This window comes from Cyclopterus lumpus, chromosome 3 (assembly GCF_009769545.1).
Source record: "Cyclopterus lumpus isolate fCycLum1 chromosome 3, fCycLum1.pri, whole genome shotgun sequence".
NCBI lineage: Eukaryota > Metazoa > Chordata > Actinopteri > Perciformes > Cyclopteridae > Cyclopterus > Cyclopterus lumpus.
This window is the reverse complement of record NC_046968.1, coordinates 18,094,271-18,121,257: the sequence shown is the minus strand read 5'-3', so window position 1 is coordinate 18,121,257 and position 26,987 is coordinate 18,094,271. Positions and strand designations below refer to the sequence as shown.

General features: G+C 40.3%; 1 protein-coding gene across 1 annotated transcript in view; it reads right to left on the bottom strand.

Annotated features, from left to right (window-relative positions):
• Nucleotides 1-5,341: 5,341 nt before the first annotated feature.
• Nucleotides 5,342-26,987, bottom strand: part of galnt2 (UDP-N-acetyl-alpha-D-galactosamine:polypeptide N-acetylgalactosaminyltransferase 2) — a 40,327-nt gene continuing 18,681 nt past the window's right edge. Inside the window, 17 exon segments of the mRNA XM_034561901.1 lie at nt 5,342-8,165; nt 8,249-8,368; nt 8,992-9,118; nt 9,654-9,737; nt 10,450-10,542; nt 12,658-12,789; nt 14,225-14,301; nt 14,303-14,324; nt 14,466-14,533; nt 14,535-14,555; nt 15,230-15,322; nt 17,149-17,270; nt 17,398-17,463; nt 17,546-17,613; nt 17,747-17,845; nt 19,626-19,779; nt 23,346-23,433. Of these exon segments, the coding sequence (XP_034417792.1) occupies nt 8,010-8,165; nt 8,249-8,368; nt 8,992-9,118; nt 9,654-9,737; nt 10,450-10,542; nt 12,658-12,789; nt 14,225-14,301; nt 14,303-14,324; nt 14,466-14,533; nt 14,535-14,555; nt 15,230-15,322; nt 17,149-17,270; nt 17,398-17,463; nt 17,546-17,613; nt 17,747-17,845; nt 19,626-19,779; nt 23,346-23,433 (1,590 nt within the window). The 3' untranslated portion in view covers nt 5,342-8,009.

Genomic DNA, 26,987 nt, shown 5'->3' with positions numbered 1-26,987 from the left:
AGGGAATGCAGGTCTACTGATGGATTGATCCTTGAATGAAGTAGAAGTACTTGTATCACACAGTGAAAATACTCCACTAAGTAAAAGTTCTGGAATCAAACCCCTACTTAAGTAAAAGTATTATTAGCAATTGTACTTAAAGGTATGAGAAGTAGTCATTGTGCAGTAAAATGGTGCCTCTCCACAATTATACATGGTGTTTCTGTATTAATATTACTTTTGCATTGATGTGTATGTTGCTAAAGAAAACAGACCAGTTTCAGCTTTGTAATGCATTTAGGTTCTGTTACTGTTAGAGTTTTTTTAATTGTTTATTTATCTTAAGGAGTTTTCTCAAACCATATAGGAACACTTAAATGTAGTTACATTCCACCACTGTCCACTAGCTGTCTGCAGGGGTGGACTGGGGCCCGGGAGTTACTGTCAGACCGGCCCACTCAATGCATCGCACATATCGACCAGTCAGTGGCCTACCTGAAAAAATACCCATACACTTAACATTATTAACATTATTTTGAATACAAAGAAATGACATCATATATGTTTTTTTTAATAACATTTGAATCCACCAATTTGCGTGGATGGACACATGGAAAAAATACGATGGGGTGTGAACATCAGTGGTATCAGTAGTGTTGCATGCTGAGTGTGTGATTGTGTGTGTGTGTGTGTGTGTAGGGCTGTTGAATGTGCATAACAAAACAATAAGTTAAGTAACAGAATTTAAACTAACTCTGCCGGCCCAGGTGCATTATAGTCGCATGGTAATAAAAAAACAATATCAGTATACTCTTGTGTTATTATTACCTCACTACATGAGTAGTTTTTGCAGCAGCTCACTCTTTTCTGCAAAACATTCTATGATTTTCTCACCCTCCAACATCTGCAAAGCATCTGTCTGAGTAGCCATCAACATAAAAGCCTCCAGGTGCTGTTGAGAGAGTGAGCTCCTGAGCCTGTTTTTGATATATTTCAGCGTTGAAAAGCTTTGCTCACATGCTACCTGTGTGACAGAGAGGGTAAGCATGAACCTGCATGCACGGCCCATGATGTGGTATCCATCTGCCAGGAGGTTGTACTGCTTCAGAACTCGGTAGCAACAGATTGGACAGTCCTTGCAAGATGAGCACTTTCTGCAAACCATCTCTGCCTCATCTTCAGCATCCTCCGGCCCGGGTTCTGTTGTCTTGGTTGTGTACTCCTCAAATACCGATGCCTTCAGCCTATCCCACTGTCATGCCAGACTTTTGAGCTGGTTTTGTAACTCGGCCACTGTTGCTTGGTCATCAAATGGCAATAAACACTTGCTCAACTCTTGGAGTGGTGCCTCTGGGAAACTATCGGCGTAAGATGTTACTGGCTGAAGTTTCTCGGGTCCAGAAGTGCCAGATCAGCATACAAAGTGCCATTCTTGAGGAAACGCTGGTGCATGCTTCCTGCGACTGTGTCCATGATTCTATTGTGGACCTCAATCTTGTATGATGCTTCGGCATCAGTCACAGCCTCATCTCGGGACATCTCTCCATGCATGGATTTCTTCCTTCTTCCTCGTTTCTGTGGCAGAGTGGTCTCCACCTCCAGCTCAGTCTCCTCACTCTGCTCCTGTAGTCGATTGTTGTAAGTATAGTCTCATACTTCAGAAGCTGACTGATGTATCCCTGTGCATTGACTCGTGCCGTGGCATTGATGGTCTCTCTATCTTGAATGGCTGAGAGGGTGTGGAGGACATCAACATACAGGGCCCCGTCTGGCTTTCCAAAAGAGACAAACATCTTTGTCACAGCTGCATCTTTGGACCACCAGCGCATTTCTCCTATTGAGGCGAGAAGTCTGCGTCTTGGGTCTTTGCTCTCCTTCTCCCAGAAATTCATCCTTTCTCAGTAAAACAAAAAGTTACCATGGTCAATGGCGTCGTCATCAAGTGTGTATGCTGTCTCTTCCTGCTTGCCTCTGTAGCTCAAACCTCTTTTGCCGATGAGCTTCATCACATCTATAATGCGCTCCAACACTTGTCGCCTCCTGCGGACTTGCTCTCTGTGAAGCGACATCTGAGGTCCCATGAGAAGGTCCTGGATCGTGCTTCTTGAGGATCTGAGGAAATATGCCTCAGCGCAACCTATGTGTATGTCTGCACTACAGCCTTGTCTGTCTTCTGCTGGCGGTGAAAATGGAAGAAGAGGTCTAATGTGTCTGACTTCGGCCTGGTGAAATAATCAAAATCTTGGATTTCACTTTCTGTGTCATCATGCACTTGGCTATCCCTGTCTCTGTCATCTTCAGCCTACATGAGTGGTAAATAGGGATTATTATGTTAGTATGTTAAACAATTGACACAGCAGACAACTATGGTAGTATTTAGTATTAGTACCCCAGGTGGAAAAAAAATACACTTAAGTACATTAAATGTAAGTGTACTAAGTATACTTTTTTGTACTTAACCTTCCACATTTGGTTAGTACACTCAACGTGTATTAAATAAGTAAATAAGCTAAATTAAAATACACTATTTTGATACTAGTATATTAAAGTGTAATTTACAGTGTACCGTAAGTTGTACTTTAATATATTAAGTGTACTTTTTTGTACTAAAATGGCACACACGGAAGTTGTACTTAAGTACATGCAATACTTTTCTGTCCTAAATACTGTGTGGCCCTGAGTCTTATCTTGGCTCTGGGGCCCATGGCTGCTGCTTCCAGCAGCAGAATCTTCAATCTAGATAACATATTAAAATTGTTTATAGTGTTAGTGTTGTCATCCAACACCTATGGGATGAACTGGAACACTGACTGGGAGTCAGGCCTTGCCCAACATCAGTGTCCAACCTTAATGCACATATGAGGCAAATCTCTGCAGCCAGGTTACCAAGTCTTTTGGAAAACATTCCCAGAAGAGTGCAAACTGTTATAGCAGCATGGAAAAAGACATGTTGAACAATTACATAAAGTGATGTCCACATACGTTGGTTTTTCATGTTATCTCAGAGGAACAACCTGATTCGGTACAGAACCACAGCTGGTCTTCTCCAGTTGGTACAAAACACTATTTGGGACCAAAAATTCACAATGCACTATAAATGTGTCACATTAACTATATTGCTTTTGCCCAGTAAAGCGTCTCTTCCAGAGGTAATATTACCCAACTGAATTGTTCTCATATTTAGGGCTTAGCAGATACTTAGATTAGTCATTACAGAATAGTGTACAGTGTATTATGTGGGCATGAGGACCACAATATGATGCCATGTAATTAATTAATTAATTGGTCTACCATGGTTTTTATAAGGCCCATAATGCTGCAGAATTAACACATAACGTTTGGACGTTAGGCTGCCATTCACTCATAAGAACCAAACCAGATCGATATTTGACAGACGCGTCAAAATATTCTCTGGGTATGTTTGTGTTTTTGTACAGCATCCATCGTGAGCTCCCACCATTGACCACTGAAGCGAACCAAAATACTCGACACTGTTCAGTTTTTATATATATATTTATATAGAAATGCATTTATTTAAGTTAATCATTTATCCTCATTCAAAGTTGAATTTCTGCAGTATCTATAAAACGGAACAGCTAGAAGCGCTGTACAGTCTGACAACAAAACTAGGAACTGCAGCCGAGTACACTGTGAATATGTACATACTGTACACACACTGATGTAGGTATATACAAAAATATACACTTTTACATGTGTGACCCCTCGTGCCATATCCCCCACCACTGTCGTTCAAAGGAGCCACTCTCCTCTTATAAAACACATAATCACCCCTTTAAACCATTGATTAATATTTCACCTTTTTATCCATCTTGACTGGTTGATGAGACTTGTACAGTATTTTGTGTCATGTGCGTGTAAAGTTTCTCTCATATCCCGACTCACACACACACACAACGTTACAGTCACTAGTAGCAAAAGATGGAGGAGCTTAAGCAGTTCTGAGCCGGATGTCTCAGCAGGGCTTTTCACGTATCAGAGAGGGCTCTTCTGTTAATCCTAAAAGGGGATTTAAGGTGGACTGAAGGGGGAAGACATACCTCTTGTTAGGACAAATCATGAAAAAACTATGCTCCTTGATTTTAGGGAAACACAAAGCTTGACCTTTACACCTCCTTTCTTGTTAAAGTCCATCAAATTAAGCCATTGATTGTTTTCCTTCAAAACACAATGAGTATGGAGAACAGTACAGGCTCAGCGGGGAAGACGCTCTTGTTCACTGACTGGTGTTCAGTTATACGTCCCCTTTTAATGCTGATGAAGACGCCCGTATATAAGATGGACATCAGATCAGCAGCTAAGGGATGTCCTCACATGTCCTGCAGGTCTAACTGAGACATGGAAGAAGAATGAAATACACAACATATATGATCCGCCAATGTGCAAAGAGTTCTCTGCGTCTCATTCTGCATTTCCAAAGACTTTTAACCCTTTTCATTCTTCTTCACACAGAGAACCGGAAGGAAAACTTTGGCACGTTGTGCTAAAGATGTAAACATTTAATAATCCAATCAAAACGAGGCGCTGGACTACTTCATTATTACAGTAATTTCCTCTGCGCAAAACATATAAATAATAAAAAGTAAAATAGCAATCTTTTCAACTTCACAAGAATAAGATTGGTTTAAAAATTAAATGATTTAGACATATCTGAACCGTTGTAGCAGACATGCCATGGTTTCTCAGCTGTGTGCAGTTTGGTTCTCATGCTTGCTCAGTTTGTACTGCCTGTTTACAGTTGAATGACAAGAAAGAACCAAGACAAAAAAAAGGTCTGAAACTCTCAGTTGTGCTTTATGCATCAGATATTTACTACCTTGAGACCCTTTTTCTTTCCTGTTCTGGTTCTTTACTGATTAACACAAAGTGTTACAATAGAGGGCGCTGTACTCCACACAAAAGAAACGCAACAGGGACAAGGGACTTGGAAAACTAAGACCGTCTAGTATGAGGTTCTCATCAAGAACATTTAGGCATCAAAATTTGATGACAAATGTTAAGACTAGAGAATTGCCAAACAGTTTGATGTCAAAAAGAAATCAAGTTAGGAGCCAACATTTGTGTATGTACCCCATTACCAGGTCAGGTCCTGACAAACCCTTATCTAAAATATCAAGGGGACGTAAAGGAATAATTAATAAAAAAAATCATAGTACACCCAACGGACATGAAGAAACCCTAAACCTCAGACCTGCCCTATAAATCAGCATCAAGTTTACACCCATTAGGCTCAAACAGCTGTTTGATCTACAACATGTGTGTGTCATGTGCCGTTGTTCACCAAAGCCTCTGATGTGACTGCAAATACTGGTTGGATGCTAAATTGAAGAACATGTATACCATACATATCAATCAGCTTTTAAAATTAGTGATTTGCAACATTCTTAAGAAATTAAGACAGTGGAGTGTTTCATAATTTTTCTGCAGTTTCTCAAAAGAATGGCAAACAAACAAAAACACATTTCCAGTTCTCAGTGGAAACTCCACCTCCTGCTTCACATACAATCTAACTGAAGGCGTAAATCAGATTTGGGCCCTTGAGTCTGGTCACCATGTCTACAGGAACGTTCCTCACATCCAGGCTCACCCTCGGTTCTGGCCTCATCGTACCGGCCTGTCAAGTCACAGGATAGGCTTTTCAACCAGCTGCAGTCTCAACTCCGCGAACTCTGCCTAAAGTCATGTGAATGTTCAAGACAAGGCAAACATCAGGTACAAGGAACACAATGGCAAATAAACAAACTAACAAAGTGATGGAACAGAGAATGAAAAAGTATCAGACAGCACATCAAGCATGAACAGCTGTCTTTGTCAGTTTCAGTAACACAGTAAATCAAAGAAATCATTTACAGGTAAAGATGGAAATGTGAGAGATGGAGAGACATATTGAAAAACAGCGAGGATATTTGACATTAAAGAACACTTGAGGCTGCAACTTCTTACTTAAATAAACCCAGAAATAGATTACGTGGTTTTTATAAGCCATTTCTGTATATCCAGTCAAAGATGTTTAGTGTTCGTCGCTGCCAAGTGATGAGTCGCTCCAAATTTAATCAGAACCAATTTCATCAAACTACACCATCCTTGACTAACAATACAGAGGATCATAGCAGTTAAGACAAACCCATGTTGAAGCCCAGGAAAAACTAGTGTTGCAAAGATGCAGAGCAGGCATCAGGTGATGAATTATAGCAAACAGATAAATGGTATCAGTAACCCTTTGAGGGAACAAAAAAACGTGGCACAATGCTGTTTGGGGACACTGAAATCTTACCAATGAGAAGTGTTCTTATTGGTACTGTGTATCAGCCACAACTGCGCAGTCCTGCTAGTGCCATCAGAAAAACCTGCTCACTTCTAGCAGGAACAGAGTGAGGACAAACAGTAAAACCTTGTTTATTGCAGTTTCAAACTTCTAAACAGATGGCTCATCGAACAGGCCAATGAAGAAAGAAAAAACCATGTTGATGGGAACCACTTCTAACCGAGTGGGAGCTGATGCATGCAGCTAGAAGGAGCTTTTCAGAACACATGTGCATGCACATTTCCTGCAGTTTGACTACAGCCAGAAAACCGTTTTCTTTTTGCATATCTGTTCACAGACTGGAATAAGCAAGGTTTTACTCTTGTCAACAAGTGGGACCGTGTCGAAATAGTAGCCACATATTAGCGCTAGTGTTTCCTTCTATTGCCATGCAAGAGCGGGCAGGTGAATGTTGAAAGTGTATTATAAATGTTACAATTATCCTTTTGCAACACCCCGTTTACCTTTAGGGGAAAAGCTGCAACATTGACTCCTGTTTGGGTGTGATTGTTAGACCGTAACCTTCCTACAATGGCAATATTAGACACAGGCAAAGAAATATATTGGTGCAGGAAAAGAAGATGTATAAACTGAGCTGCTCCACAGGGAGCAGTTAGAGAGCAGCGAGAGTAAGTAAAGAAAAAAATCTTTTAATCACTCATCTGGTATTCCTGAAACACAAAAACATCCATTTGAAATTTGGTTTCCATCTTTTTTTGACAAAAGTAAACAACAAAAAAGAGATTTTTGTTAAGAGATTTTTTTTCTGTGTATTGTTTCTTTAGAGACATAATGGTGTAGAAGTGAAGATACTGTGGCAGCCAGTGCTACAGTCGGACGACAAACAGTAAATCCTGAGGGGTGGCTTCAAGACACTTCCTGGTCGGCCAAACCAAATCGATGTCAGGCCACATCCAAAGCAGAGAAGCTATTCCCTGGACCCCCGCCCCAAGACACAAGCTGTAGAAAAACTGTGTAGAAATTAAAGCAGAAATCACAGCATTCTTCTCTCCCCTCTGCCTCTATTTTCTCTGTTGATCCTGTGAACAAATGAGTAAAAAGGAACAGCTCAAAGATTCGAGTCCATTTCTTCCCTTCACGTCCCTCCACACCCAAACCTCACCCAAATCACAACCTGAAGCCTCCATCTGCCGGTACAGACTCTCGCTCTCGGCCCGAGCTCGAGCCATTCTTTCAAGAACGAAGAAAACTCCTACGAAACCTTCGCAAAGAGTTAACAGCAAGAAATAAAAAATATTAATAATAAAATAAAATAATTACAAAGTAAAAAGAGTTCTACCTCACCAGCATTAAAGAAAGTAAAAGAACAAAATTAGCCTCTGGAACCATCAATGAAAAAACACTGAGGTATGTAGTTTAGATGGAAAGCCTCTTCATCGCGTTTATCCTCATTATGATCATCACTGTCACAATCCATCCACCAAAAACAGTCAGTTTCCTGTTTACTCCATTATGGTCTACAAGTCCCTCCCCCAGTAGGTGTGGCTCTTGGTTATCTTGGGAGGGGTGAGGGTGGGGGAGAGGTGTATAGACGACTGGCTGCACCTCTGAGGAGGAGTAGGAGGAGCGAGAAGGATCCATTTATCCATCAAGTTGGTCTTTCTCCTCAAGTCTGTGTCCATCTCTTTATCGTGTTTCAGAGTCTATTGGTGTCTCTATCCAGCTCTTCTGGGGTTGGTAGCGCCCCCTATGATTGTAAATTGAGGGTGAACTTCCACTGTTGGTTGAGGCTCGGGCTGCAGACCTCCACAGTGAGTCCGCCCGTCCTGGCGCTGCGGCTGTCCAGACAGAGGTTACTGCCCACATGACGAAGCTTGGAGTTGGACTCAATCTGCTCCCATTTCTGGTGATACACAACAATGTCACGACATGAGCAGGTGAGAGTAAAGCTCTGGTAAACAGTCCAAGCAAAGTGTGTATTTTTACCTGTCTGCTGTCGTTCTCTCGACAGGCTTGTAGTTTTATGAGGGAGCCAGCCGTTCGGTCCACAACAGTCAGACACAAGTCCATGTGTTTGACTGACTTGTCCTTGGTCAGGGCCCACTCCTTTACAAACAAGAATAACAACATTAGTATAAACACACTCCTGCATGCAAACATACTGGGGTTAGGGAAGTCCTGTGCTAGCAATGATCCTAGTCGTGGCCAATCTAATCAAAATATCTGATGTTTTATCTTACAGCCTGCACTGATTTAACAAACTGCAATAGATAATAGAGGTTGGGTAACTTTATGTCGGTATCTGTGTCATATTGTCCTCTACAGCATAACTGACACCCACAGAAATAATTATTAGTGAGCATCAAGACATGCCTCCTCGAATATTGCCTAAAGAGCTGCATTGTCAATTACATGTCCAATTAAAAAGAGCGTCTATTAATTTCAAGCTCGATTTTTTTTGCAATAATGCAAGTATGATGGGGGTAAACCTGTTAACTTTATGTGACTCCAGTCTTCCCAAGTAAGAAAACTCACTACGCCTGTCATTCTATTTTGAGAAAGGGACTATTTGAGAAACTGCAGACACAAATACAAGTCTATGCACACACACACACACACATATTGTAAATCCTCCACATTCAACAGTAGTGCCACCACTTACCACCAAGGTGTCTTTAGAGCAAACAATTTGACAAGCTGACCTGTGTGTGTCGTCGAAGTAACGCTACCTGGTTTCCTCCGGCGTTGTGGCATTCGTAGACGCCGACCACACCGTCGGCAAAGTGACCCAAGGTGTCCAGACAGTTCCCTCCCTGCTGCAACGCTCCAAATGCTATGTCCTGGTGGTCTGGGACTCTGAACACACACAAACAGTGTTGTTAACAGGTTTATTACTCTATCATGACTGTATCCAATCTGTAAAGATATTAAGGCTTCATTATGTAATAGTGTATAATGGAAGGTAACACCAAAGAGGACAGAAGTAGGGTGAGCTAAATGGAGAGAACAATGTTTTGGTACCATTTTCTTCTGACAAATAGGAGAATACAACCTAATTACATCAGACATTATTAAGATAGGTTACATTTATACATTATTAATCTCATTCATACAAGTGAAAAATTGCAAACCAGACAAAATTTAATAATGTGCCAGAGGCATAATTGCTCGTATGGGTTAGTCATTAGTGTCAGTCATTCCTGAGTCTTATTAAAGCATGAAACATTAGATCAGAGCACAAAGGAGATCACAGTCACTCAGAAACTCATGGCAGAGCTGTGGCCTCTTTCAAACCAAGCCCTTGTATTACTGAAACTCAGGTGGGAGGTATTCTTAAATGCCATTTAAGTCTTATTTCATAATATCATATTATACGCTCCAATTTTCTTACCGCAGTTCAGGGTAGACATTCTCCAGGTACCATTTGAATGGCTTGCATCCTAATCTCTTCTTCATCTCCATACGACTCTGGATACTGAGCGAGAGAGTGAGAGAAGAAGAGAGAGGAGAAGAGAGAGGAGAAGAGAAGAGAGAGAGAGAGATTAAGTTACAGCCTCTCTGTTAGGGCAGATAGTGGAGACCGAGGGGAAAATAACTGCTTCGGCTGGCACTGGAGGGAGATGACAAGAGTGTTCCACAAGGTCACAAAATGAGCATTGTTATCTTAGTCCAGCTGCACTGCATGGATGTGAGGACTTATTGTTGTGTGGCCTATTCTGAGAAAAATGGAAAAAGGGCAAAAAGCCACAGAGCAGCGGTCAGCTGGCCAACAGATAAAAGTATAATAAAGTAGAAAAACAAAAACGATCATGGAGAAGATTAAGAATACAACAAGGGTCCTGCATGGCATGACTAAACCCTCGATAACTAGCCTGGTTATTATGGATCCTGGCTCCTCTTTAACAATGCGTTGCATGTCCATAATTTTATTTTGCTTTGACAATCTAACACAAATCCCGACGTGCGTCAAATAATACGTCAGTCTTTGGACTTTTTCCTTCTTTTAAGCCAGATTTACTACCTCATGTCACTTTAATGAAAGGAGTAACTGACTTCTTTCACAGCTGACATGCTGCTAATTGGCAATCCAATTAATACGCCCATTCACATGGCTGGTTTTGTAGTTTTATGATCCAGCTACATTATGCTGTCCGACTCCTGTGGGGCTCATACTTCATGGTACTTACTTTCCGTAGGGGACATTTCTCGCTGAGGGGACGGCAGCATAGTAGAAGTTTTTAAACTCATCCATCCACACCTCTGCTGCTCTCCTCGTGTTCCTGAGAGACAGGTGGGAAAAGAAATATGAGGGGAAGGGATGGACAGGAAGATAATGGGGAGAGGTGTGATGGAAGACAGCAAAAAAGAGACATTAAACCGAGAGTAGGTGAGAAGATATGAGGAGCAGGAGAGAGATAGAAGAAGAGAATGAGACAGAGAGGAAGAACAGGGACAGAGAGGCCGATTTAAGAGAATGGTTCATGGCGGACTGAGACAAAGTTGCTTGGGAGCTGTGGGGGGCTGCTGTTGGTTTGGCCTTAGTCGTCTAAGATTAGCCATTTTGTAATGCATTTTCCATGCTGAATGTCTTAATTTCATGAAACTAAGTTAGTTGACTAAATATTTCTTAGGTCGAGGACAGAATAAATCACAATTTGATGTTTGAGTAGTTTTGATTTGATGCTTTTTTTGTTTTTACTGATGATAAATGGAAGATCTTTGGGTTTTCGACTGCCAGTTCTACAAAACAAGCAATCCAAAGACGTGAACTTAGGCTTTGTTAAATTGCGATAGACATTGTCGGACAGTTTCTAGACCAAACGATTAATCAAGACAGTAATTGTCAGATTAAATCGATGATGAAAATTATTGTTAGTTCCAGCTCTTATCTTTATTAATAGTACATCATGAGACAGCTGACAACATCTGAAAAAGTTGTGACTGCAAAGACTGACAGGTGTTATGATCCGGGATTCGTCATAAATATAGACAAGTAAAGGGCGAGGCACTGTGGTGACACACGTTTAAGGGAAGCTGCGTGCATTGCTTTTGTTTGTGGCACAAGACAAATAACTGACTATAGTGTAATCAATAGAAAATGTTAATTCTTACTAACAAGCCAGCACTGAAACTGTGTTTTGTTACTCAGAGCGGATGTAATGATTCATCAACACAGTGACGTCTGGTCCAGTGAATGTCTCAGTTTCAAACATTGAGGCGTAGTTTTGCCTGAATGAATATCCAGATGTTTACAACATCCATTTACTAAACTAAAAGACCCCAAAAACATCAACACTGGCATCTGAACATCAGTAAACTCAAAATTCTGATGGTGGGGCCGTCACCCCGACAGTATTTACTATTTTCAGCATGCAACTAGTGTCACCTTATGCAGAAGTCTTTGTATTGAAGTTTATATTTAGGAATTACTGCTCTCAGAACAACTCTAAAGCCATCCAAGCAGGCAGAACAGGCGCCGTCTCGTAGCTCCACAGGGTCACCGCCAGTGGAGGCTTTCAGCCTTTATTCAAGACTGAAGGGCAAGAAGATGAACTGAAGCAGCCTCAAAGCACAGATGAAGCTGCTCTGCATGGCGAGTCACTGTTGTTGAGGCTGATACAAGAGAACGCCGCTCCACCCATTAATACATTATATTTGGAAATGTGGGAAAGGGCTATGCAACTACTTTTAAGACCTTAGCTGAAATGGCAGAGCCACATCGACAGCCAGCTCGATATAATACGCTCTGAGACGGTTTGATCTAATGTTGAAGTTTATATGCACAGGATTGGATTCATCCAGCTTAGGGTCCATTCACAATTCAGAAGAATGACCTCAGTATGTTAGTGGTTTAAAGAGTTGTTCTTACTTTACTGTTGGTTACTAGCCGTCAGGAAACATTCAGTCATTTTCATCTGCAGCTGGCATCAGAAATGTCCCTCAGCATCTCAGAGTGACTATTTCAGACACCAACTTAATATCCAGGTGAGCTAATTCCAAAGATACTCCACCATGTTGGTTTATGACGCCCTTCATTTCTTGTTTGCTCCACCGTGCTATGTGGAAGCCGGGGAACCGCAGCCACTTTAAATTCCCTGTTATTCGTTTGTTGACGTTCGTAATCAAATCGTAATTTGTCGAGCTCCTTTCCAGGGTGGTTACTTGTGGTTGGAGACAGTTTCAAAGCAGAGATCCATATCTTTCCATGGATCAAGTTTCCCATTACTACTGTTCACTGACTATGTTGTGACATGCATCAGAGCTCTACATTTTCTAATATTGAGGACGCACTAGATATCCAGTACACACTAAACAAATATAGCAGCAATGCAACATGTGTGAATGGGACATACTGTTCTTTAGTAATGGTGTGTGCATGTGTGTGTGTGTGTTACCTTGCAAACACAGTCCCGCTGCCCCCAGGGAAGGTGTATGGATGCTGCTTTCTGAAGACGTGGCCAACTCTGCTACAGGGGATGATCTCCAGACTGCCACCACACTGCCACACACGAAATGAGATTTCTGAAACACACACACACACACACACACACACACACACACACACACACAAACACACACACACCACACACACACACACACACACACACACACACACACACACACACACCACACACACACACACACACACACACACACACACACACACACACGTTCCAACAAACTGTTTCTATAATAATATCACAGTGGATTATTATGAGCAGTATGTAGACGTCTTGTGGGGTTGTTAACTCAGGACGTCTGCACCTCATTAAGGTTTTTGTCTGCTGATAGTAAGCTTCCCTCTCCAACATTGTCTGCATTGAATACATATTGTTTAAATGAGCACACAAGTAAATTAGTATCTTCATTGTCAATCCAGCTCGGAATCATTGTGCCGTCTCGAGGGAAGCATGAATCATTTTCTTTATTCTTGATTATTCCCAGTTGAATTCAGACAAAAGCAACAGTGAGACACACCTGTTATTTTCTCATTAAGTTGTTCGCAAAAGATCTCCATTGTGTGCACTATAGTTATTACCACATTAAAACTGTAATTTTCTAAAGATCAACTCTAGTCTAGTAATTTAGTTGTTGTTTCTTGGTAAAAGAGTCTCCTAAAGGATTTTCTTGCACACAAACCCAAAATAATCACAGCATGGGACGCATCACAAAAAATCTGTTGTTTTTCAAGCCAAAAGAAAGAAGTTACAAAAGTGCCCGTTTAAGACTTAAGGAATAGTTTGACATTTTGGGAAATACGCTTATTTACTTTTTTGTTGAGTGAGATGAAAAGATCGAAGCTACAAGTCACTTATCTTAGCTTAGCATTAAGACTGGAAACAGAGGGAAGCATTTAGTGCTACCAGCCTGCACTTAAGAAATAGTCAAAAAGACAAGCCCCCTTGTTATTTTAACCTTTTTGTTTTTGGTGGGATTATATGAATGCGATGCTTCGTGTTAAAGTGTGCACGTATTTTGTTACTGTTATACAAAGACATGCAAGCTGTTTCCATGGTTTCCAGTCTTTGTGCTAAGCTAACTGGCGGCAGCTTCATATTAAAAGTACAGACATGAGACCTCTGGTGTCAATGTTATCATCTAACTCTTGCAAGCAGGTTCAAAATTGCATTTCTCAAAATGTTAGACTATTTCTTTAATGCCTCTGGTAAAAACTCCTGTCACATCAATCATGTTTAGAAGCAGATAGTCGGGAATTCAGAGACAGTTAGGGTGCAACACATTACAGCAGAGAAGTGTTGTAGTAAAGACTGACAGTTAATTTTCTATACCTGCCGCTTTTAAATCACACTTTGTTTCTTTCACTCACCTGTATAATTACAATTCATCTGCATATTTTCATCTTCTAACCACCATCATCTGACTACGGTTATTCTACTGACTTCATGCTCCATTGTGACTCAACTGAATTTGCATTTAGACTTTAGCAGCACTCACCAAGGTTTTTCTCCTCCCCATACGTCCATCATCATGTCATACTTTCCCAGCAGATCAAAGTAATCTTTATCCATGACAAATAGGACCCCCTGCTATCATTGGAGTCCTGCAGGGGCAGAGAAGAGAGGGGGCAGGTGGATGGAGCAAGGAAAAGAGCGAGATCAGTAGGAGTAGTGGAAACTGGCAAACAAAAGTGTGTCTGTCGTGTATGATCACTGGAGTGGATGTGTGAGTGTGAATGACTTACTTAATGGGAGCGATGGGTTTGCTTTGTCTGGCTCGTCTCTGATACAGAGTCATATAGTCCCATTTAAAACACCAAATTCCAGTCAAAAACCTAACGACATTAACACACACCACACACACACACACACACCACACACACACACACACACACACACACACACACACACACACACACACACACACACACACACACACACACACACACACACACACCACACACACACACACACACACACACACACCACACACACACCACACACACACACACACACATGCACACACACACACACACACACACACACACACACACACAACGACACACACACACACAACACACACACACACACACACACACACACACACACACACACACACACACACACACACACAACACACACGAAAGGACAACTCCAATTATGACCTTGAGATGAGGTGGCAGTTGCCTGATGTCGCTGTGTCAGCACAGAGAGTACAACTCCTAAACCTGACAATGTACAGTATAAAGTTGTAATACTAGAAAGCAAAGGAGGGGGGAAAAAAAAGTAATTCTCTCAATACAAATCCAGTTCACTTAGCATGCAGTGTGGAAGACACAGTTGATGTGCAGTAAGCGGTCAAACTAAACATGCTGTGTGTGTACTTAGCAGGAGTGTGTCTGTGTGTGAGAAAAAGACACAACAGCCTCAAGTGAAAACTGTTAATAAAGTAGAACGGCAGGTATTAGAGGTTCTAGTACCAAAACACACAGAACGTCATCGTGTGCACCGTACCTCCTTTCAGGTCGGCCGAGGCTCCAACATACTGGAAGTTGTCCATGTTGATGACATCAATGATAGGAGACACTACTCTGGTCTTGTCCTGAGAATGAAAATAATCAATTTGTCCTGAACAAACTCAGAATGGGAATAACAGGAAATCTGGCTCAACAATAAATATGTACTAAAGTCAAGGCAAGTAAAGTAGAGAAGTTCAATATTCCCCTCGACACCCAATGACTCACATGTTTAGTTTATCTCTGTGTTTATGAAAGAGAGCTGAAAGTAAAGCTGTCTTTTCTACAATAAATGAGTCCCACAGCGTCACATCTTATAGCAGTTTAGAGAAAGGCCTGTGACCAGAATGACAAAAACAGAAACAGGCCTCACAGGCACCGAGTTAGTTTATTTATTTTGGTTTGAAACCTTTTGATATGGCACATGAGGTTTCACCCACACAGACTGCCTTTTTCCCTTTTTCTGTTTGAATTGAGTGATTCATTATTTAGAGGTGCAACTAAAGCGAACAGAAGCAAAGTCGATTACTTTGACAGCGAAATGTTTTCGATTTGGCTCGAGGCGTTTATTAACTAGGGAACAACAACACATTGCGTTTGGGAGGATCAAACACACAATTAGAGTATTTGAGTCATATTAGATAAATATTTAAAGAACAACCTCCATTTTACACAGTGTCCCACTTCAGACTGAGATTACATTTAATAAAGAGATTCCCTCTCAAGTCATTACTGAATGACTTAACACACTTAATCTTTAATGGAGTTTATGTTTATTCTGTCAGAGCAAATTCATTTTACAGCTCGCTGTTTTGAATCAACAAACCTGGTGGAAAAACTGTTTTTCTATAAGACTGTACTGATCCTGGGAGTAAATGCTGACTGACATCTTCATGTATAATTCTGAGCTCTGACTGATGATTACTTTCTCTTTCCTAAAATAAATCAAATAAAAAAGGTCAACATCAGCAAGTTATGATCTACTGAATCATAGGACATTTTAACCACGTCAGAAAAAGAAAATGTGAACTTTTGAAGCTGTAAAAATGTGCTTTTATACTGAAGGGGTCCAAACATTCCTGTTTTATTGAAGTCATGCGCTCCTTGTTTTTAACAAGACACTGACTGACTACCAGCTCCAGGGGAGCTGCTTTGTAGTTGACCCTGACCTCTATGTGAAAGAGTGAAGGAAAAAGCTAATTTACAATTTACATACAAATATGAATTATCGACATTGTGAAGCAACATCAAAAGACTGTTCAAGAAACAAGCATCTTGAAAACAATTCCATTTTTGTTTGTTTTCTTAAGTCAAACTACATGATGTCACATCGTTTTAAAGTTACAATGGTGCTAAAACAAAAAACTACTGTCATGTATTATATCTTCACTGAAAAACAAAAAAACAAAAACATGCCTGAGAAGCAAAAGAAAATAAAACTAATCTAAAACTGTTTAGACGAAGAAGGAGGTCAAATCAGAGTGAAGTCACCAAATGGCGAGCTGCTCTAGAGGGTCTGTGTTTACAGACTTATAGTATCAGACACTTTGACCTTTTAAAGACTACTGTGGCTCAAAGGTCACGCTTAAAAAGGGCAACTTCATTTTCTTTTTTAACGAGAACCCTATTTTCTCTTGTTTTTGTATCAAAGTGACAAATGGGAATGTAAAAAGAAGTCCAAGTTAACATCACAACCTTAAAAATCCTTTGCTTGTTGATTTGGTTGGACTCATTCATCTTTTACTTTATTTGTATGTATAATAATATACTTTACTAATTTAAAAAAGTGTGTCTTTTATTTAATGTATTTATTTATTTATATATATATATATATATATATATATATATATATATATATATATATATATATATATATATATATATGTATGTATATGTGTGTGTGTGTGTGTACCTCAGCCACTCTCTCCAGCAGTGGCTCCAGCCAGTGGTCGTTACATTCACAGTGGGAGTCCAAGAAGGTGAGGACGGGTGCCGTGGCGGCATCTGCACCACGAACCCTTGAACGCATCAGTCCTGAGGGAAATATACATTTAGAATGAGTTCACCCCCAACCATCAACACGGGGGAATAATTGCGTTCATCAAACAGCGCCGAGATGTTCTTTTTTTTTAATGACATAAAACTTTCTTCTTTTAGCTACCTTCTCTGCGGTCGTTTCTCAACACACGCACTTTTTCAATCTTCCCCAGCAGCGCTCCATCCTCCGCTGAAACACACACAGTCTGTAAATACTCACTGAACCTATTAGGTTTGTTTCGTTGTACAATTTGTTGGTGTGAATTACTCACAATTATCACTGTAGTCGTCAACCAGAATGATCTCTTTGACTAAGTGAGAAGGACTTTTCTTCAGGACACTAAACCGGGGGGAGAGACAATTTATAGGAAGATAAAACATATAACATATGTACATAATGTATATAACATAATGTCAAAAAATCTAAATGGGAAATGTTTCTTAAGTGGACAGCACACACACCATTCACCTACCTGACCACAGTCCGCAGCAGAGCAGAGCGAGCTTCATTGTGGAAGGTGATGACGACGCTAGAGGCCGGCAGGTCTGACTTCCATTGTTTATGTCTGCAACTACACACACACAAGAAACCATCGCAATTAGGAATAAAAAAAATACAGAAGAGCAGAAATGTGTACAAATGCACAAACACTCCTACGCACAGAAGCACACAGCTGAATGTGTGAGCAAAGCTGCGAGCTGGAACTGCTCTCTAAACAGATTCTGAATACATGAAATAACACACACACGCACGCACACGCTCTGCTGAAGCTGGGACTGACAGTGGGTTTTGAGGACCGCAGGGCAGAAATCCCATGAGATTGTGTACTTGCGTATGTTTGTGTGTGTCGAACGGAGACAAATCCTGCCTCGACTTAAAAGTGAGGAACATGGATGATACAAGACACAAGGATCCAAGGGGAGGATGAATACATTCTGTAGTAATGCCCTGTACACGCTATACATATATGAGCAGATGTGTGTGTGTGTGTGTGTGTGTGTGTAAAAATAATCCACAATCCTGTTTTAGGAAATTAACCTTCATCAGCAGAGAGTTTGGCCTTAGAGGCTTCAATACATACCAGAATTACACCTATTATTTTTTTTTATTCTCGAGTTGAAAGCACTAATGAAGCAGCCCCGGCCTGAAAGAAAAACAAAAAGGCTGTTTCTTTCTGTAAAACCTTCACAAATCAGTGCTGCTGAATGCCGTGCAGATGACTCATCACTACCGGATCAATAAGAGACACATCCCTGCTCTTGTAGCTGGCTAATGGCTCTAGCTGTCTAAGTTAGGTTATTATATGAGAGGGGCCAGACCACAGCCTTTACATAAATATTTATACATAAACACTTTCACTTCTTTGTGTGTAAAGTTGATGGACAGCTGAACTTTCAAATCACAAAGTCAAATCACCACTCATAAAGAGATGTATTAGTTTGTCTTTATTTTAGTGAATTTTGGTATTGTATCTATACTCCTAATTCATTCTGATTAAGGCCTTAAGATTTTGCGTCAAATTTGATTTTCTGTGGTTCAATGTACGCAACATAAAAAGCCCATTCCAGCAGGGACCATTTCCTCTTACTCAGAAAACTAGTTCACACGCTAGCTCACACTTAGTCACTTTCCACAACTTGTTTGGGGACATTCCCAATCTCGTTTTGGTAAGACTCAAAATTAGACAACACCACCTTGTTCTCATGGTCTGGTCAAGGAATTATTTAAAATGTTTCTTAAAGAAACACACTGCTGCATTCACAACCATTTGCCCGGAATGTACATCAACAGATTTTAGCTGTATCAAAGAAGACCACGAAGAGGGACAAGAAACCCCCAAAAAGTATGGTTCTGCAGATTTTAGATTTATGGCTAAACTATATTGAAGTAAATGGCATCATTGATTAAAAATAGGCAGTTAATTTGTTGAGCATGACCAATATCCTTCATATTAGGAAAATAATTAGGAAGGAAAAAAGAAAATGTTGTTTCAGAAATAAGAATCAAACTAAAATGTTATTCTAATAAAGGATCCAATAGATATTGTGCCATCATTTGTTTTTGCCTCCTCATCCATTTAACCAACAAACCACTCTACAGCCATTGGGAGACGTTTTTTTGTTATTTATGGAGCAGACGGTGAACAGTGCACGTCTGCTCTGCTGCTACATCCACGTTATTATCTGGAAGCCGACAATAGAGGGAGTTTCTATCCGGTCTAGCACCAACTAGTTCAATAGACAAACAGCAAAGGATGGTATGTACAGACGAATCCCTGCAATTTCACATGCAACCATAAAAGCTGAGGACAGAATGACGCAGACAGTCAGTGTAATGACAGAGGTACATACTGGTCATGTCTCGTATCAGGCACCGCTCGGTCCATACGGAGTTTGTCGCTCTCCACCTGGTTGAACTTGTTCCTGGCGTATGGATCCTGACCCGGTCGGACCACTGTGGCGCCAACATATAGATCCTGGTCAAAATCCTGCCAGCGCACCTTACCTAGACACACACACACACAAACACACACATACACATACACATTGAATAAACAGCTAATACATGTCCATAGAAGTTGAATGCACACACCATTTCAGTGTTGCCTTGTTCGTTTCATTCATTTGTGGTTTAACAGAGATGGAAAGGTTCAGTAATTCCAGACTTCATGATCACCATGTGCTATTTGGAAAAAACAAACAGACCATTTGGTGAACAAAAACACATTATTGTACCATGTCGCTGACCTTAAAGTTGACAGGTTCCAGGATTAATTTATACATCTTTTTATCCTTTATTGTCGAATACGTAGATAATGAGCACACTGGTTGAAAAATAAACTCATTTAACTTTCAGATAAACAAATTGTTTTAATAAGAAGACACATTCTTAGTGTGAGTCTGGTGAACTACATAATAAATAAACAGAGCAAATCCAAAAATAAAAGCTGCCACCAAACATGAAGTTTAAACCTTCACAAAGGCTGAACAAATGTGTCTCAGGAATGAATGGGATTATACATCAGTGAGAATATGAAATGTAGGCAGCAGCCTGGCTGATGCAAGAATCCTTCACGACTGATGGGAAGGAAACCCGGCTGCTTCAAGCTGCTGCTTGACAAGGCGGCAACATGGCAATGAGGAAAGCTGACGTGAGACTGATGCTGCATATACTGTATGAGGAGCTGTGGAGAAGAGAATTCAGAAGGACAGGGCCAGACTACTTTAGTAAAGCTAGAATACACAAAAGAAGATTTTCTATACACTGCACTGAGTTAGAGAATAAATCCTACTCAATGTAACCATTTACTGCAGCCTAAAATATACATTTGGAAAGCATGAACCATTATCAAACGTACATGCACACACACACACTACACTGTTGGTCGGTCTGTCTGTCTGTCTGTCTGTCTGTCTGTCTGTCTGTCCAGATTATGTAGATCATTGCGCACTCAACAGAGGAAGTCGTCATGTTTAATTTCACACTTTATCATTGACTACCGAGACAGACACACACGAATAATAATGCAACCAATTAGCCGGGTGCAGCTGCTGTGCTAATGACTTGTGTTAAGCATATGGCCGTGTGAGATTACACTACCTCTCAGTATGGATGAGTGTGTGTATGACAGGCAGAGACAGACAGACAGACAGACTCAGAGAAACGGAGCCTGACGAGGTGGAGTGTGCGTGCCAGCATGTGAATGTGTCTGGCATGTTAATTAGCTGAAGCTTGCAATGATCCGCCAGCAACTGTAGAACGGCGTCTGAGACATTGCTGTACGTGTCAGGGTGTGTGATGTCCTTGCTGATATCTATGTTTAGTGGTAACAAGCAATTAATGAAGTTAAATTATTCTAGAGTGTTTAGCTCAGACTTTGAACGTCTTGTCTTACCCCTGAGATCTTATCCCTTTCAAGCCTCCTTTTCTTTTGTTTGCTGAACCCCTCAACACAGATTAACGGTCCTGACTCACATTTTTCCAATACTCTATTTAGCAGGTCACCCAGACCCATCTTGTGGTTTGTTGTACTGGTCAAATGTGTAGTCTTGTTTGTTGCAACACGTTCTGGAAATCCCTTGACGCGGTCACACACACAATTATCCAAACAAAACCTTGAAGAGCAATTGAACATGCTGCAAACACAGAATAATTGATGGGTGTGCTGAGAGGTGTGCTTCTCCACACATGTAGCTACACCCAACAGTGATGTCACAGTGTCCCGGGGTACATTTCTACATCACTGCAGCAAAGTGAGAAGTCAAACCATTGGAGGTCAACAAATTAGATTTTCAGGCGGTGCAGTTTTGGAATTTGACAAAACAATCTAAACACAGGAAGAGCTGAAATGATTAGCCAATCAATAGATTAGTCAATTTGTTACATTACATTTCATTTAGCTGACGCTTTTATCCAAAGCGACTTACAATCGACTTGCATTGCCATGTTTTAAATGTTTTAAAAGGAAGATTTGAGAAATTGTTTTTTATTAAGTGCCACAGAACCAGAAACTGGAGACATGCACATATTCTGGTGACTGTATTATAAAGAGCCTTGATGCGCTTCCTGAGCTTTCACTCCTTCACGCTCCCTGCCACCATTTTCTTTCATGACTTTATACTCAATCTTTTTGTATCCTTCACTCTCCCATTCTTCTTCTTCTCCCTCTTCTTCTTGTATGTGTGTGTGTGTGTGTGTGTGTGTGTGTGTGTGTGTGTGTGTGTGTGTGTTTTGAAGGTGATGTTGTGATACGCTACGGTTTTGTAATCGTGTAAAGTCACCCTGAAGTTGAATTGCACCCACTTCAACATTCAAATTGGATTCCACTTCCAGCGTTGGATCAGATAAGAGTGTGTTCAGCTTTCGCAGGTCACAGGCTTGTGAGGGGGGCGGCTGCTTTGAGTCGGGATGAGGATGAAAGCTGAATGAGAAATCCCGGCTCAGATGCTCCGTCTGCTTTGACTGTCCTGCTCTTGCTCTACACTACCGACTCTGAGACGGTGCTTCTCAAAGCCTGGGAGGAGACGCATAGCTGGGTTTGTGACGAGATTAAAATGAATACATTAATTATTTTGGACAGATCCAACGTTTGGAATTTGAATCACACTGTTTGCCGTGTTAAATTATCTGCTCTTCCTCTGTGGATATTTAGACATGGTTAAAGAGGGTGTTCATGCTATACTGGTGATAAAACTAGACCACTGTGTTACCACATTTCAAAAGAGGAAATTATTTGGGTTGTAGGAGCATGTGGAATTCTTTTTGCATACATGACTGTGGTGTTCAGTGTTAACCATGCACAGGATTTACAGCTGGGATGTATTCGTCCTTTTCCTCAAGTATAATCTCAAGCAGAAACAATGGAGGTACAGAACTGACCCTGAGGTCTGGTCAAATATCCTGACTTTGAATATGAAAAAAGATATTTGATTAGCTCCTTCCCTTAAAATACTCAAACAAATATCCTAAGAAGTAGTATTTCACCCATTTGCGACATTAACGGCATCATGTAGTTAAAGTGGTTGTAGATGACAGTTTGGTTTCCTGTAACTGTCACGTGGGTTTCACCACTGCCCCGCCCCTTTAGAAGACTAGTAGCAGGTCCTCAGTCGATCGACTCCAATGACCAATTCTTTTGTTCCACTGGCACCAAAATAAATATTGGACCCAATTTTTTACAAGCCAAATATCTTTAGAATATTCCGACACTGAAATGTTCAAACACCCAAATCAGAACAAAATTACCTATGATCCAGACTTTCTCCGTCTCAGCAACATACTCTCTCGCAACACAAGTTGGCAAACTCTTGAGATAAGTATTTTTTGTAATGCTGTTAGCTGTGTACATATCTATGGTTGGTCAAAGAAAATATAAATACATCATGCAAGAATAACCCAATCTGCTTTCATCCATCCACACGATGTTCACACCACCTCTAAATGAGGTGTGGGAGTTGTTCCCACTGAGGAGACAGGAAGTGTATATCATGTCCAACTATTGGCTGAGCTTGTAATGCTTTGTTATAAAGCATCTTTGGTTGGAGTGCATGATGGGAAGTGAAGCTTCCTACCTGGTGGCAGAGTCTCCAAGCCGTGAGTCTTGTCGTCAGACATGTGAGCTTTGCTCCTAATGGACGAGTCACTGGAGCCCCAATCATCCTGAAACAACCAGAGCAAACACATCATCACACAAACAGATAAGCAATGATGCACACAGTTTAATCTGAAAGCAAACAAACAGAGAGCTGAGACCCATCTTATTTTCTAAAGATATCAATTAGAGCATTTTGGCTGTACAAAGTTCAGTATTGTGAAGGTTATTAGACTGTAAAACACCATACACAAACTAATCTTTTTTCATTTGCTTCATGTAAAGATACAAGTTTCACATGATTTTAACTCTTCTGACCATTCTGTTTTTTGTTCGTTTGAAGAGCACTAACATGATGGAAACTTTCTCTTTCAGATACGTTGTTTCTGTTCATAATAAGAAAAATCACATTAGACCAGAGTCTATAGAGTCCACACAGGTTTAGGGCTGCACAGTTAATTGAATTTGACCTGCATCTTGATTTCAGCTTCCCACAATTCATTTAACGTACTTGACTGCAATATTGACATTTAAATTGCTTGCTCCACTTATAGAAAACTGCATATCAAATCAAGCGCTTCCTGAACTAACGGCCAGCCACTCCTTTCCTGAATGTTGTGGCTGCAGTCCGGAGTAGAAGAGTAATAAACTGTATTACTAGTTTTGCGAGTTTGCTCTCTGTTGTAGAGAAACATAAATGCACTGAATTCAGGAGGAGAAGTCTTATTTTGACCCAAATATTTGGGCATTAGCAGGAACATAGCTAAACATGAAAGGGAAAGCTCTGTTTATTTATATGTGAAAGTACAATACACATGTTTTGCCCTAAAAATCATCATTATTAAACATGATAAATAATTGTTATCTCAACATACAAAATAATTGGGATTATCATTTGCCTAACGAATGTGATTTTATCGTCCCAAGAACAAATCAAATTGTCGAGCAAAGCACTGAATTAATACATCAATTTATATACAAGTTTTAATGCCATTCAAATCATAGATTTACTGATCCACTGCCAGATAATCAGACTGAATACAAATATTTAGTTTCACTTCATTCACCATTCATCATTGAAGATGTGTGCAGTGAGTCTGGAAGCAGACCAAGTCATCCATTCTTACGCTCACTCTTATTGTTTCCTTGCACTTGCTCATGTCCTTTCATCAGGTCTTCATTCATCCACTCCACCAGTCCTCTGAGAGAGCACAGTTCATGCCCTCTCCATTTACCCAAAGACAGATGACCGTGTTCCCATTGGATCGATACAGTGGAGGCAGAGTAATTAGTGCCATTCATTCCCCGTCCAGGCTGCTGCCCTTGACTAGAAAACTATTGTCCAACTCCATTTGCTCTGTAGCTCCCATTCACCTTCAGCCTCTCCAAAAGGCTTTATTGATCGGTGTTCACGCTGTCTGCCAATGACAGTGTCACTTTAGAGACCACCACAAACACTATTCAACACTTCATTTCTACACCTGAGAGAAGCAAACACAATTTGTTTTCATGCCTGTTAAGCTTTTGCATTTCTAGTCACACAGAAACTGCTGTTGTTTTTACTGTGACTCTCACATCAGGTCACTCTGTGCCAGCTTTTCCATTCATCTACTGTGGAGAGTGAGTCAAGCTGCTTTAAAATATACCCACTTTTCATTGACTGAAAAAAGATTAGATTGTCCAACACCTACAACTACTATAAAGACACTACATAAAAATGTATTTATGTTTTCATGACAACTGAGTGAACAGTCAAATGGTAATGCTCAGTTTAGGGTGAAAACTAAAGCTGACAGTACATTTTCTGTGAAAAATACAGTATGACAGGCTCTGAGGGAAAAACAGGATATGTTTTCAAGTGAAATAATTCTCAAAATTGGCTTTGGACTTGGGCTGTTTTGTCTTTCTGATTAAGTCAGCTAAAGTGTATGTTTCTGTCTATCAGATCAGGTTGATCACATTTGTCATGTCGTCCGTTTCCTCTGATCCTAATCAAGCTTCTTAACACGTCTCTACAGTTCAGCCATCATTAAGTAGGTTATTTACACCTCTGCTTGTCCTGCTGTGGCATTAAACAAACGTGTGTATATATATATATATATATATATATATATATATATATATATATAGGCCATAACAGCAATCCTGCAGCTGGCACACTTAGATGTAATTAATGTTATTAGTAACACCTGTGTTTGTTCGACAAGTCAGAATGTCCTCTATTAAAGAAGCATATCAGCTACATGGGAGAACTGCATTGTTTTAATTCTGCATTAAAGTCTAAACTAATATAAATCCATAATATGATCACATTCTGTCAACATTATTAGGATTCAGGCAACAACCTAAGTTTACTTCAAACGAACTAGCTCTGTGTAACTCCAACCTGCTGACGGTCCAAAAAAAGGCTTTTGATAGGTACGATAGTTTGAGCAGCTGCTCTCAATTTACAATAAATTCATGAGAAGACCATTTAAATGACAGACAGCTGGCAGAACAAGCATACAACAGCCTGCTGAATATCTAGTATTGTATTTTTAGTCTCTCTTGCACACTTTCTATTCAGTTTCTTTTTCTCTTGACGACTGCACAGATTTAAAACATCATATGAATATGTAAAAATTGTTAATGAGTTAAATTACATGTACTTTTCCTTGCTGTGCTTGTAAATGCCAAATATTTATTTTCGGACTGCTGTTCTAGGTTCCACTTTTAACTACATCATATAGCTTCTTTTTTTTTTTTAATGATCAGACAGGTGAGAAAAACAAGGCGACGATAGAAAACAAGAAACTGGAGCTGATGATGGAACAAAAGGGAAAGAAGAGGGAATTAAAAAAAGTAATGCGAGAGAAAGTACATCTGCATCCGTGCTGCTTTCTTCCCATGTAACCCCTCCTGTGATTTATGGGTATTGCAGTCCATCACAGATCGTACCAAGAAAGAAAGCATTAGCAGAAGATGACAACAATGCAGTGCCGTAAGGACCCGTAGGCATGATTGGTCAACCAATGGTTGCTGCTATAAATATGACGTATTGCTGATTGAAACATAATATAAAAAGTGTAGAGACCCGATGTAGGAGAGATATTATTTTAACTCACATCATATGAATTGCTTTGAAAACCTCTTAGTGATAATGGGCCAGCTGGTATCTGCCTTTTCTCCAAACACAAACATGATTGATTAAAACTGTGCACACACACAAAAAGACACAATAAACTCACAACATGAGCTACAGACAGAGATGTTGGAAGACAGCACAGTTTTTGAGCAACTGTTAACCCCTTCACATCCAGTTTCCCCTTCAGGTGTCTGACAGCATCATATATTCTGTAGCGCCTTTAAGCCTGGGCAATGTATCAATAAACATATCCTCATATAGCAGTTTGTATGATATTTAACAAAAAGGTACTCCTCATTTTGGTGCATTTTCCTTTAAAAGACAGCGCCATCTGTCAACGTCCGCTCGTTGCATGCATACGGTCTTTTAAAAATAAACTTCTGTCTTCACACAAAACAACTAGTTAGGTTTAGGAGATCGTTGTTTGGGTTAAACCAACTACATGAACAAACTTTGTCTGCACAGCATTAGTTTTTAATGGCCGACCCATTAGCTGGT